Source organism: Bufo bufo, chromosome 2 (genome assembly GCF_905171765.1).
Source record: "Bufo bufo chromosome 2, aBufBuf1.1, whole genome shotgun sequence".
Classification (NCBI taxonomy): domain Eukaryota; kingdom Metazoa; phylum Chordata; class Amphibia; order Anura; family Bufonidae; genus Bufo; species Bufo bufo.
In genome coordinates, this window is record NC_053390.1 from 43133999 (window position 1) to 43148507 (window position 14509).

At 43.9% G+C, this 14509-nt stretch overlaps 1 protein-coding gene across 1 annotated transcript in view; it reads left to right on the forward strand.

Moving 5' to 3' along the window:
- The window catches only part of ADAMTS12 (ADAM metallopeptidase with thrombospondin type 1 motif 12), a 527800-nt gene that overhangs the window by 386075 nt on the left and 127216 nt on the right, over positions 1-14509 (forward strand). The window contains 1 exon segment of the mRNA XM_040421001.1: positions 2464-2633. Within this exon segment, the coding sequence (XP_040276935.1) occupies positions 2464-2633 (170 nt within the window).

Genomic DNA, 14509 nt, shown 5'->3' on the forward strand with positions numbered 1-14509 from the left:
CTTCTTTAAAGAGGAACTTTCACTAGAATAAAACATCTAAACTGACTATACAGACATGGAGAGCGGCGCCCGGATCCCCCTGCACTTACTGTTATCCCCGGGCGCCGCTCCGTTCTCCCGGTATAGCCTCCGGTATCTTCATAGTTAGGCTCCACCCAGGGGAACCTGCCGGCGTCTCATTCTCCCATGCTGTAGTGCTGGCCAATCGCAGCGCTCAGCTCATAGCCTGAGAGAAAAAAAAGCCTCTCAGGCTATGAGCTGAGCGCTGTGATTGGCCAGCGCTACAGCATGGGAGAATGAGACGCCTGGAGGTTCCCCTGGGTGGAGCCTAACTATGAAGATACCGGAGGCTATACCGGGAGAACGGAGCGGCGCCCGGGTATAACAGTAAGTGCAGGGGGATCCGGGCGCCGCTCTACATGGCTGTATAGTTAGTTTAGATGTTTTATTCTAGTGAAAGGTCCTCTTTAACTCTTATGGTAACTGTGGAAAATTACCAGCTTCTCATTATGAGCTAGAAATTAAGAAAAGTCTCTCAGTATTCATTAACCCTTTCCATAGTGCCGTGCAAACACAGTGCAAATGAACAGGGTATATATCACAATAAACATATAAAATGCATTTACACAGTATTAAACAGTATAAGTCAATGCAAGTTAATCCTTTAAAGTGAAAAAAAGTAAGGAGTTGATGACTTTGCATAGGGGAATCAGTGGCAAATGTCCACAAATGTCCAGACTTCAAAGTATCCCTGCTCCAGGGCACTACGCACATAGGTCTGGGCAAGAGCTGCAGAAAAAAAACAGTTAGATATTTTTAATTAAAGGGGTTCTCTAGTAATGTCATTTTTACCAAGTACCAGCAGACTGCCTCACTAAGCTAAGGATTGATACTTACTAGTGATGAGCAAGCACCAAAGTATTCAGCCCAAACACATTGCTATGTTCGTGTGCTCGGCCGAGCACCCGAATATAATGGGAGACAACCAGACACCCCCTGCTCGGAGGAGAAGTGAGTGCCTGGTTCTTAAAAAAAAAAGTTAGAAATTGCTGAAAACCCCATCATAATGGTTTGGAAACAGCATTATGAGAATGGCTGGATGCATCTTTGACTCATATTATGTATGACATACAATAGGCAACCACACAAAGGCTGTATGTCAAAAGCCAGGTATATACAAGCCATCCATGAGACAGATAACAGCCAGCATACCTTACAATGGCAGACTTGTGCACTATGAGATATTCCAAACCAGCTCTCATCTGACTGAGAACCACTAAATCTCAAAGTTATTTTGCATCTGTTGGATGGCTTGGGTGGACCTGCACACCTAGATCAATATCATTAGGCCGACAAAAAGTTTTCTGATTTTCCTAACATAATATTCAATAACCTTTCTATACAGTTTTGTCATGTAAAAACTCATTTGCATAAACATGGGCTTATGCGTAAGACATGCAAATGAGCAGAATCTGCCTTGTTTTTCAGCTGTCATAAGACTATGAAAACCAATAGATGGCGCTATGGAGTTATGAACAGCGCCCTCTATTGGTTTTACAGTCTTATGACAGTTTTTTAGAATATTCGTAATATTCAAAAAAAAAAAAGAATATATAGCAATATAGCGAATATTATGTAATAATTATGTAGTAAGTCAGTGATAATATCTGACACTCGAAAAGCTGGGCAATAACTCAGTGTAGATAGCAGTTATTACCCAGCTTTCCCAGTGTCAGATATCATCCTAGTGTAGATCGTGAATATTCTAATCGCAAATTTTTCATGCAAAAGACTACACTAATAAGCTTGACATAAGAATCAGTCTAATATTCTTGTCAGGAGACTATGAAACCAATAGAGGGCGCTATGGAGTTATGAACAGCGCCCTCTATTGGTTTCATAGTCTTCTGACAAGAATATTAGACTGGTTTCATAGTCTTCTGACAAGAATATTAGACTGGTTTCATAGTCTTCTGACAAGAATATTAGACTCCCATTGACTTCCATTGTATCAAATTGTAATCGAGCACCCGATTTATTCGGCTGAGCACTCGGATTTGCCGAGCATAGCGATGCTCGAGCCGAGCAGGTATTCGGCCGAGCATGCTCGCTCAACCATAATACTTACCTAGTCCTTGCCCCTCTGGTCCTCCTCACTGCCTCCATTGTCTCCATCTTCTAGTCACTGACCGGAGGGAGTGCGGAGGACTGGAACAGCGGGAAGCAGGTGAGTATGAATCCTTAGCTTAGTGGGGCAGGCTGCTGGCACTTAGTAAAATGCCTTTATTACCAAGAACCCCTTTAAGACCTATTCCAGAGTTTCTTCATCTTTCATCTTAGATACATTGAGACAATATAAAAAAAATGCAGTTGTGAAGGTGGACATAGCCTTTAAGTGTAAATCTCTGTTCAGCACGTAGGAGCAAACCTCTGTTTTAATCTACAGTATCTAATCTGTTTTAGGCCAAAGTTTGGAGGGAAATATTGTACAGGAGAAAGGAAGCGCTACAGAATGTGTAAAACCAACCCATGTCCTAAGAACCAGCCGTCCTTCCGCCAGATGCAGTGCGCAGAGTTCGATTCTCTGCTGTATAAAAATGAGCTGCATACGTGGTACCCCATATATAACACAGGTATGTAATCCTTTGAGGAAACCCAACTTAGGGGGGAGTTTACATCACCGTTATTTTCCCAATCCTCTGATCTGTCAGAAGAGCAGAAAGATAAAGAACGAAAACTGATCCTGTGCATCAGTTATGCACATTTGGCATCCATTTGAGCCATTTCCTTCTGAGATCAGTTTTTTAGATGGAAAAAAAGGTTTTGCATGCATTACTTTATTTTCCTGTAAAAAAAAAAAATGAATCTCCTATGGAAATGGCTCAAATGTGTATGGATGCCAAATGTGCATAACTGATGCACAGGATCAGTTTTCGTTCTTTATTTTTCTGCTCTTCTAACAGATCAGAGGATTGGGAAAATAACCGTTTTTCTGATGGATCAGAAGTAGTGTTAAGCGAAGCGAGGTTCAGATGCTTCGCTCAAAACTTCGGAATAATACTGTATGGAGATTCATCAACTACCGAAGTTATTTAACTAAGTCACACGCGACTTCGCAAATAACTAACTTCGGCTCATTGGAGCCAATACATTTTAATACTCTACGGAGACGGATCTCTGTACAGTATTAATCTGAAGTTTTGAACGAATTGACTTCGGATTTAGCATCCGAAGCTTGCTTTTCTCATCATTACCTGTTAAAGCTGCACAGCTAGATGCATTTCACTCAAAAGCAAGGAGCGTCTCCCTTCTGGCAGCACTGTACTGCTATGACATCCTTTGCCTTACTTTGCACTATGTTTTTTTTCAGCTCGAAAGCTCAAGGAACAGATAAGGAGGGATAAATCACACTTACAGAAAGGCAGGAGGCTCCTGTGATGTTCAAAAGCAGTGTATAAGCAGTTCTTTTATCAACCTTAGTATCCCACCTAGCTCTGACACTCCCCCACTTCCTCTCAGCCATCTGAGTCTCTGTTACTAGGGACGGATCTTGCCTAACAAAAGCAATGGACTGCAACCTAGGTGGAAGTGAGACCCCAGTGGCCATGACTTTACAGCTTTTTTCTCAGGTGAATGCAGGCAGATATTTTAAATGAAGTGACCTAGAAATGTTCTAGTTACACCATTCTCTATTAAATGAAATTGTGTGACAGTACAGCAACTATTTAAGTACTGTGATTACAGCAGCCTCAGCACTGATTTAAGCAGGCACTGCTTCTTATGGTCCTTTAACACAGGCAGGAGCAGATTGGCCATAACCCTTACATGGCTGATACCCACCTCTCTGCCGCTGGCCAGGTACATAATGAGCTCTCAGTGGTAACACTGTGAGAATCAGGTACTCATGTACCCAGCCAGAGACCGCACATGCCCTCCTGAATTCATCTGCTGTGGCTCACATCTCACCGCCATCTCCACCCCCTGGTCCATAACTTAATCAGAGACAAGTAGAGGAGGAGGACAGAAGATGGCAGCTATTGATGGCCACCACAAAGGGACAACTTTTGGGGCAGTATACTCTGCTGCTCTGTTGTATATGGCTCTGAAGGGATGGTATTTTGCTATGGTAATGCTGATACCGCCTACTTGTGTTGTCCCGCCTTCTGTCAATTTGGAGCCCCCCCCACCTACAACATGGAGCCACTTTTAAGTTTTTTTTACCAACTTTAAGTTCCCAGTCCACCCCTGTACACAGGACTATTTTCCTGGCAATTATCAGGAGCAAGTCAAACTTGCCTGCTAATTGTCCGAATTACATGCAACAATCATGTGCTCTTTATCAGGAGGAGCAATTGATATTGCGATTGTTTGTCCCCCTAGAGACACATTGCTTATGGGCAACAGACCCCTGTTTACACTGGATAATTCCCTGCCCAGAAACTACTCATTTTGGTGCTAGATGAAAGACGTGACCTTTACACAAGACAATTATCCTATTCCTAGAACGTTCAATGATAATTGTTCTGATTGTGTAAGGCCTCTTTCACATGAGCATGGCAGATTAGGTCCGGATGCATTCAAGATGCGTTCAGTGAAACTTGCACCATTTTGCAAGCAAGTTCAGTCAGTTTTGTCTGCGATTGCGTTCAGTTGTTCAGTTTTTTCCGCGCGAGTGCAATGCGTTTTGATGCGTTTTTCACTAATGTGAAAAAAACTGAAGATTTACAAACAACACCTCCTAGCAACCATCACTGAAAAATGCATTGCATCTGGACGCAGCAAATTTTTAACTGAAGCCTCATTCACTTCTGTGGGGCCAGGGCTGCACGAAAAACACAGACTATAGAACATGCTGCAGCTCTCATGCAATGCAGAAATTATGCGTGAAAAAAAAAACGCTTATGTGCACAGACCCAATGAAATGAATGGGTCAGGATTCATTGCGGGTGCTATGCGTGTTCACGTCACGCATTGCACCCGTGCAGAAAACTCACTCGTGTGAAAGAGGCCTAAGAGCAGCTCTTAGAAATGGTGACCGGGTTGCAGCTCTACTGTATCTGTAACAGGGCAGACAACGATAACACCTTCCTGTTAGTGAACTACAAAGAAAGGGAGCTCTGCAGAACCAACTACTGAACCCTGAGGACAAAGGTTCTGCACATAAAGATCTAGAGATCTGTTAGGTCTGACCTATCTGATGTCAGTCCCCCCCCCCCCCACCTCTTCTGTACCCTGTAATGTAACTACCGTAGCTAACCCAGCACGCAGGTCGGAGCCGTAATCCTCGCACCATCTCACCAACCCATACTCCTAAATGACGCAGAGCTATGAGGCTGCCTCATGACTTGTGACACGATGGGGCTTCCCAGTCATTAGAAGTGAGCTGCTAGAAGCAGGAACACATGAGGGTTTTGTCTAGAAATTTACATTTTACTTTGTGCAGAAATATTTATTTTTGAATTACGAGCCTATGACTGCCCGGCTGGTTTGCCCGCTGCTGGGGGATACAGCTCTGTGATGCATATAAGGGGCGCCTCGTGTGTCTAGGAGAATAATATATTAACATGCGGATCACCATTGGGGAACTGTCACAGACGTTCCCGCGACAGGTGGCAGATCGGTGAGACTGGCAACACATGGTTTGATCTGACAGGTTTTCCTTGTGGATCAATAGGCGTCTATGGTGTTTCTGGCAATGGCCGCACCCCTTGTCTCAGGTGTTGCTAATGTGGTCATTTAACCTTCCTTATTTATAGTTGCTTCTCCCACTATGCTGTGCGGTTTATAGCTTCAGTTTCAGTTGTGGACAGCTGGTGTGTGGATCTCGGCGGAGTTCCTGGTGCTTCTATAGCCCCCTTGAAGTTAAGTCTTTCCTTTCCCCTTTTGTATTTTGTTTGTATTAGGCCTGAAGGAGACTCCTGTTCGTCCTTACTTTTGGAGGAACAGGTAGTCTCGTCCCTGCCATTAGTACCAGGGTCCCTATACCTCTGGGGTCTGTTCATACTGGTAGTAAGTCAGGATTTTGGTTAGGTTTTAATAGAAGGTGTCCATCTTCCTTCCCTTGTTCTCAGGGCTAATTTCCTGTTCCCCCCTTCCTTCCTATGCTCGGTGTGGTGTTTCCCTCCCACACCGAAGTGTGACAGGAATCCTGTCATAAAATATTAAAGCAATTAATATTCTGTGAATTCTGTCGCAGAAAACTCAGAGGGTTGTGGTGAATTTCAATTTCACGGGGCTTCATGGGAATGAGAGGGCTGCTATACCTAAATAAAAAGCTATGCTATGCCATACGTGTTCCCAGAAATAGGGACTGCTGCCAGGTTAGGCAGGACTCTGATAAAGGCTTGATGCATAGGAATTAACCTCAATAGACTTCAATGGGTGCTCTATTAAACTGTATGCAGTGAGCTCCCCCTTGTAGTGGCCAGATGTAGACACATGCAGATGCCACATAAAGAAGGGATGTGAAGAAAAGCCATATGCTGGCGCTGTTTATGCAATTTACAGGAATTAAAGGTGCTATAATAATAAAAATAGAAACTACAAATGATATACACTGACAAGTAAAAAAGTAAACCTGTTTTGCATTTTTGACTCTCAGGCTCCATATCTCACCACTACAGCTTCCAATGTGAGACTCCCATCGTTTTATAGACAATCACCTCGGCTAGCTGATACATAAATTGGACTTGCAACTATTTAGCATATGATTAGTTATGCAGATATAGAGCCTGGAAGTCAAAAGTTCTAAGCATTGTTACCCTTTTGCTCGTCAGTATATAAATATATATATATATATATATATATATATATATATATATATATACAGTACAGACCAAAAGTTTGGACACACCTTCTCATTCAAAGAGTTTTCTTTATTTTCATGACTATGAAAATTGTAGATTCACACTGAAGGCATCAAAACTATGAATTAACACATGTGGAATTATATACATAACAAACAAGTGTGAAACAACTGAAAATATGTCATATTCTAGGTTCTTCAAAGTAGCCACCTTTTGCTTTGATTACTGCTTTGCACACTCTTGGCATTCTCTTGATGAGCTTCAAGAGGTAGTCACCTGAAATGGTCTTCCAACAGTCTTGAAGGAGTTCCCAGAGATGCTTAGCACTTGTTGGCCCTTTTGCCTTCACTCTGCGGTCCAGCTCACCCCAAACCATCTCGATTGGGTTCAGGTCCAGTGACTGTGGAGGCCAGGTCATCTGGCACAGCACCCCATCACTCTCCTTCATGGTCAAATAGCCCTTACTTTCAAAGTTTTCCCAATTTTTCGGCTGACTGACTGACCTTCATTTCTTAAAGTAATGATGGCCATTCGTTTTTCTTTACTTAGCTGCTTTTTTCTTGCCATAATACAAATTCTAACAGTCTATTCAGTAGGACTATCAGCTGTGTATCCACCTGACTTCTCCTCAACGCAACTGATGGTCCCAACCCCATTTATAAGGCAAGAAATCCCACTTATTAAACCTGACAGGGCACACCTGTGAAGTGAAAACCATTTCAGGGGACTACCTCTTGAAGCTCATCAAGAGAATGCCAAGAGTGTGCAAAGCAGTAATCAAAGCAAAAGGTGGCTACTTTGAAGAACCTAGAATATGACATATTTTCAGTTGTTTCACACTTGTTTGTTATGTATATAATTCCACATGTGTTAATTCATAGTTTTGATGCCTTCAGTGTGAATCTAGAATTTTCATAGTCATGAAAATAAAGAAAACTCTTTGAATGAGAAGGTGTGTCCAAACTTTTGGTCTGTACTGTATATATATATATATATATATATATATATATATATATAAAACTATCCTGCAGCAATCCAGCACATGCACCGCAGACCCCCTGGTCTTTGTTTACAAGCAGCCAGAACCGGACCACTGCAGAGGTCACATGCTGCACTAATTGGCATCATGATGCCAGTGGCACTACTGATTGGCAGTAGTGATCACATGCTGGCTGCTTGTACACAATGAATGGGGTATATATGTAATACTAGCAGAAGGACCCGGCTTCTCCGTGGTATATTTCATCTATTTGATTTAATGTTTCTGTGTGTCGTTAAAAGATATCGACAGTATCTCCCATAACAGTGACCTCTATAGTACCCCACCCCTTAACAGTGAACTCCACAGCCCCTCACCACTTAACACTGCCCCCCCCCCCCACAGTGCTCCGCCTCCTTACAATGGAATCTCCACAGCAGCCCATCCCCTTAACTTTGACCTTCACAGCAGCCTGCCCCTTTAACTGTGAGTTTCACAGCACCCCACTCCCTTGACATTGACATCCTCAGGGGCCCACCCCCTTAACAGTGACCTCTACAGCACCCTGCCCCTTAACACTAACCTCCATAGGGGACCGTCCCCTTTTCTGTGACCTCCACTGTTCCCTGCCACCTTAACAGAGATCTCCACAGCACCTATCCCTTTAACAGTAACTGCCACAGTACTCCGTTTCCTTAACCGTGACCTCACAGCACTCTGCTGACTTAACAGTGACCTCCACAGTGCCTGTCCCTTTAACAGTGACCTCCACAGCGGTCTGCCCCTTAGCAGTAACATCCACAGTGAAAGCCCCTTTACCAGTGACCTCCACAATGGCCGCCCCTTTAACAGTGACCTCCACAGCAGCTGCCCTTTTAATAGTGGCCCCTGCCCCTTTACAGTGACCTCCACAGCAGCTGCCCTTTTAATAGTGGCCCCTGCCCCTTAACAGTGACCTCCATAGCAGCTGCCCCTTTAATAGTGGCCCCTGCCCCCTTAACAGTGACCTCCACAGTGCCCTGCCCCTTTATGGCTAGGGCTACACAAAGACATTGTGTCTTGCGACATTTTGTCGCACCAATGTCACACAATTTCTATAATAATAGGCTGTGGTGTCGCACTGCGACATGCTGTGACACGACACTCGCAAAAAATCCATCAGAGATGTCACAGTCGCAGCATGTCGCAGTGCAACACCATAGATTATCATTATAAAAATTGTCGTGTGACATTAGTGTCGCAGTGTAGTTGTGCCCTATGTGTCGTGAGACATATTGTCAAGCAGCACATGTCGTCGTGTAGCCCTAGCCTAAAGCTGACCTACAGCAGTGAAGAAAAATGGCTGGGTTGTTATGGAAACCTGGAGTAAAACTGTGTGTATGTGGAGACTAAGGGCCTGCGAGCTTCTATTGGCTGATAAGGTACATGTGACCGTGTGTATGGCAGTTGGGATATGAAGAGAAAGACCTGCAGGCTTGTATTGTCTAATGCAGGTCATTTTTTGGGAATATCTCAGGAACGGTACGTCCTAGAGAGCTGAGACCCGGTCTAAAACCTTCCTGGACACCTGGTGTACCTGTGTGCCAAATTTGGTGAAGATCGGCCAAATTTGGTGAAGATCGGTTTATCGGTTCAGTTGTTTGGTCGCGGATAAAGAACAGACAGACAGAGAGAAACTAATTTTCAAACAGTATACGGTATATAAGAGATAGCAGAAGGACCCGGCTTCTCCTGGGTCTATTTCATCTATTTCATTTCATGTTTCTGTGTGTCGTTAAAAGATATCAACAGTATCCCCCATATCAGTGACCTCTACAGCACCCGTCCCTGTAGGACCGTGAACCGGGGAGGGACCCCCAGGATACAGCGAAGTCATGGAATAAGGAAAGCGACACGGACACCAGCTTCTGATGCAAAAACAGTAACTTTACTTAACAGTGGTATTAACAGAAATAATAATAACAGTAGTTACAGAGAGTATATATATGTCACATATATATCAAATACAATGAACAACATGTCACATTCCTTTCTCTTGCCCCCAAACTACACTGTTCACGTGTCCCGAATACTCCCAGCCTGGACGCTGGAGTAGCCTTGGAGTGTAGCAACAACCGAGTGTCCAGAATACCCTATACCCCAGGCTCAGAGTCACGGTACCAGCCCAAATGAACCACCGTACCCAAGGCGGCGTACACAGCAGAGCCTGCAAGTCGATACTGTGCCGGAGGGTAACGAACCTGACCAATGGCGGCGGAGCCTATAAGTCAATAACCGTGTCGCTGAGTCACTGACCTGGGTATGTCCTGTGTTTACTGGTTGCTCCAGACTGACAGCAAGTCCCTGCCACAACATGTGACCCTGCAGATTCTGTAACTCTGACCCTCTGTCCCGATCAGCTTCTTGACGCCGATACTCATTCCTGCGAACAGAATTCGGATCCACACGGTTCTCTCATGCAGCTCACAAAATGGCGGACTTCTTCTTCTCCAAGCTGAGCAACACCACCTCTCCTGGTAGCTCCATCCAACCGTTCCACGGCTCTTCCAGCCTTCCGGGACCCGGTTCCCCCTCTCTCTCTCTCTCTCTCTCTCTCTCTCTCTCTCTCTGGGAAGCATTCTGGATCGCTGACCCTGGCCTGGTCCTTACCCAATGGGGACTTACACCAACTCGCAGGTCCTTCCATCCACCATGAGGCCTCACAGGGTCTGTAACAATGTTCCACGGTCCAACTGACCTTCCGGGAACCGATCCTTTCTTCCTTGACAACATCTGCATTGCTGGCAGGCATCAGTCACTTCTGACAGTGACTTTGAACGCTCCAAGTCCCACAGACCTGAGGATGGCACTGGATCCTGTACTCGGCCTCTGCACAAGCATGTCTCCTCATGTCACCATTTTCTCTCTCTCTTGCACACACACAGCAGCATGAGTCATCATCTGTTTTGCATATTCAAATCCCAGAGTGTGCTGGCTGTAGCTGCAAAACAGCTGACCTACAGCAGTGAAGAAAAATGGCTAGGTTGTTATGGAAACCTGGAGTAAAACTGTGTGTATGTGGAGACTAAGGGCCTGCGAGCCTCTATTGGCTGATAACGGACATGTGACCGTATGTATGGCAGTTAGGATATGAGTGAAAGACTTGCAGGCTTGTATTGGCTAATGCAGGTCATTTTTTATATATATCTCAGGAACGGTACTTCCTAGAGAGCTGAGACCTGGTCTAAAACCTTCCCGGACACCTGATGTACCTGTGTGCCAAATTTGGTGAAGATCGGTCCAGTCGTTTTGTCACGCATAAAGAACAGACAGACAGACGTCCAGACAGACAGAAACTCATTTTTATATATATATACACTGCGTGCAGAATTATTAGGCAAATGAGTATTTTGACCACATCATCCTCTTTATGCATGTTGTCTTACTCCAAGCTGTATAGGCTCGAAAGCCTACTACCAATTAAGCATATTAGGTGATGTGCATCTCTGTAATGAGAAGGGGTGTGGTCTAATGACATCAAGACCCTATATTAGGTGTGCATAATTATTAGGTAACTTCCTTTCCTTTGGCAAAATGGGTCAAAAGAAGAACTTGACAGGCTCAGAAAAGTCAAAAATAGTGAGATATCTTGCAGAGGGATGCAGCACTCTCAAAATTGCAAAGCTTCTGAAGCGTGATCATCGAACAATCAAGAGTTTCATTCAAAATAGTCAACAGGGTCGCAAGAAGCGTGTGGAAAAACCAAGGCGCAAAATAACTGCCCATGAACTGAGAAAAGTCAAGCGTGCAGCTGCCAAGATGCCACTTGCCACCAGTTTGGCCATATTTCAGAGCTTCAACTGCACTGGAGTGCCCAAACGCACAAGGTGTGCAATACTCAGAGACATGGCCAAGGTAAGAAAGGCTGAAAGACGACCACCACTGAACAAGACACACAAGCTGAAACGTCAAGACTGGGCCAAGAAATATCTCAAGACTGATTTTTCTAAGGTTTTATGGACTGATGAAATGAGAGTGAGTCTTGATGGGCCAGATGGATGGGCCCGTGGCTGGATTGGTAAAGGGCAGAGAGCTCCAGTCCGACTCAGACGCCAGCAAGGTGGAGGTGGAGTACTGGTTTGGGCTGGTATCATCAAAGATGAGCTTGTGGGGCCTTTTCGGGTTGAGGATGGAGTCAAGCTCAACTCCCAGTCCTACTGCCAGTTTCTGGAAGACACCTTCTTCAAGCAGTGGTACAGGAAGAAGTCTGCATCCTTCAAGAAAAACATGATTTTCATGCAGGACAATGCTCCATCACACGCGTCCAAGTACTCCACAGCGTGGCTGGCAAGAAAGGGTATAAAAGAAGAAAATCTAATGACATGGCCTCCTTGTTCACCTGATCTGAACCCCATTGAGAACCTGTGGTCCATCATCAAATGTGAGATTTACAAGGAGGGAAAACAGTACACCTCTCTGAACAGTGTCTGGGAGGCTGTGGTTGCTGCTGCACGCAATGTTGATGGTGAACAGATCAAAACACTGACAGAATCCATGGATGGCAGGCTTTTGAGTGTCCTTGCAAAGAAAGGTGGCTATATTGGTCACTAATTTGTTTTTGTTTTGTTTTTGAATGTCAGAAATGTATATTTGTGAATGTTGAGATGTTATATTGGTTTCACTGGTAAAAATAAATAATTGAAATGGGTATATATTTGTTTTTTGTTAATTTGCCTAATAATTATGCACAGTAATAGTCACCTGCACACACAGATATCCCCCTAAAATAGCTAAAACTAAAAACAAACTAAAATCTACTTCCAAAAATATTCAGCTTTGATATTAATGAGTTTTTTGGGTTCATTGAGAACATGGTTGTTGTTCAATAATAAAATTAATCCTCAAAAATACAACTTGCCTAATAATTCTGCACTCCCTGTATATATATATATATATATATATATATATATATATATATATAAAAGACTAGCAGAATGACCCGGCTTCGCACGGGTATATTTCATCTATTTCATTTAATGTTTCTGTGTGTCGTTAAAAGATATCAACAGTATCCCCCATAACAGTGACCTCTACAGCACCCCACCCCTTTAACAGTGAGCTCCACAGTTTCCCACCCCTTAACACTGACCCCCCTTCACTTTAAAATGGGACCTCTACAGCAGCCCATCCCTTTAACTTTGACCTTCACATCAGCCCGCCCCTTTAACATTGAGTTTCACAGCACCCTACTCCCTTGACAGTGACCTCTTCAGGGGCCCGCCCCTTTACCAGTGACCTCCACAGTGTCCGCCCTTTTAACAGTGACCTCCACAGTGCCCGCCTCTTTAACAGTGACCTCCACAGCACCCGCCCCTTTAACAGTGACCTCCACAGTGCCCATTCCTTTAACAGTGACCTCCACAGTGCCCGCCTCCTTAACAGTGACCTTCACATTGCTCGCCTGTTTAACAGTGACCTCCACAATGCCCTGCCCCTTTAATGCTAGGGCTACAAGACTACATGTGTCGCCAGACATTTTGTCTCAACAACTTTTATAATGATAGGCTATGGTGTCGCACTGCGACATGCTGCGACTGCGACACGACAGTCACAAAAAATCCATCCAAGCAGTGTAGTTGTGCCCTATGTATCGTGCAACTTATTGTCGTCCTGTAGCCCTAGCCTAAAGCTGACCTACAGCAGTGAAGAAGAATAGCTGGGTTGTTATGGAAACCTGGAGTAAAACTGTGTGTATGGCAGTTGGGATTTGAAGAGAAAGACCTGCAGGCTTGTATTGGCTAAAGCAGGTAATTTTTTTGGGAATATCTCAGGAACGGTACATCCTAGAGAGCTGAGTCCCAGTCTTAAATCTTCCCGGACACCTAATGTACCTGTGTGCCAAATTTGGTTTATCGGTTCAGTTGTTTGGTCGCGCATAAAGAACAGACAGACAGAAACTCATTTTTATATATATAAGAGATATATACATTTAGTGAGACAGTGCATGGATTATGGCAATTTTATTTTTCGTAGATTTTTGAATCCCCCCCCCCCCCCCAAGAAACAGGTGACCCTTTAATAGCTAGTGTTATTGGAAACTATTCTTAAAGGGATAGTAGGATATTGTCAATAGTGCTCACTTAGAGGGAACCCACCATGTTGAAAATTCTATCCAGTCTTCAGGATGCATGATATAGAGCAGGAGGAACTGAGCAGATTAATATATTGTTTTATGGGAAACCATTGAGTATCACTTATTCCTTTAAGTTTCTGCTGATTTTAGGCTTAGGAGTCCCGTGGGCGGTCCTATCAGTGATTGACAGTTATTTTCTGGTTCCCTTTAAGTAGAAAACTGTGTACTGTAAAAGATATGAACAGTTGGGGGCTCACACTAGGACGAAATGGATAATGGAGGGTTCACTATCGTTTGGGTCACCCAATCCCAATATAAAGAGAGATAAATGGAAATGTTAAGATAGGCACTCCTCTTTCCGATGTATGAAGACAAATCTTTAATAAATTAAAAAGACAATCGCATTTTATATATATTCATCTCCAAATAACTTCGGGCATGCCTTGGAATATATTGTACAGATTTACCATACTTTAATTTAAAGGGAACCTGTCATCAACTTTAGTGACAGAAATGCTGATTTCAGCAGTGTGTCACTCATGAGCTAAAAGTAAGTGGTTGCTCAGAACCAGCCTCATAATCATTGCAGCCCAGGCCTTGAAAAGAGTCAAA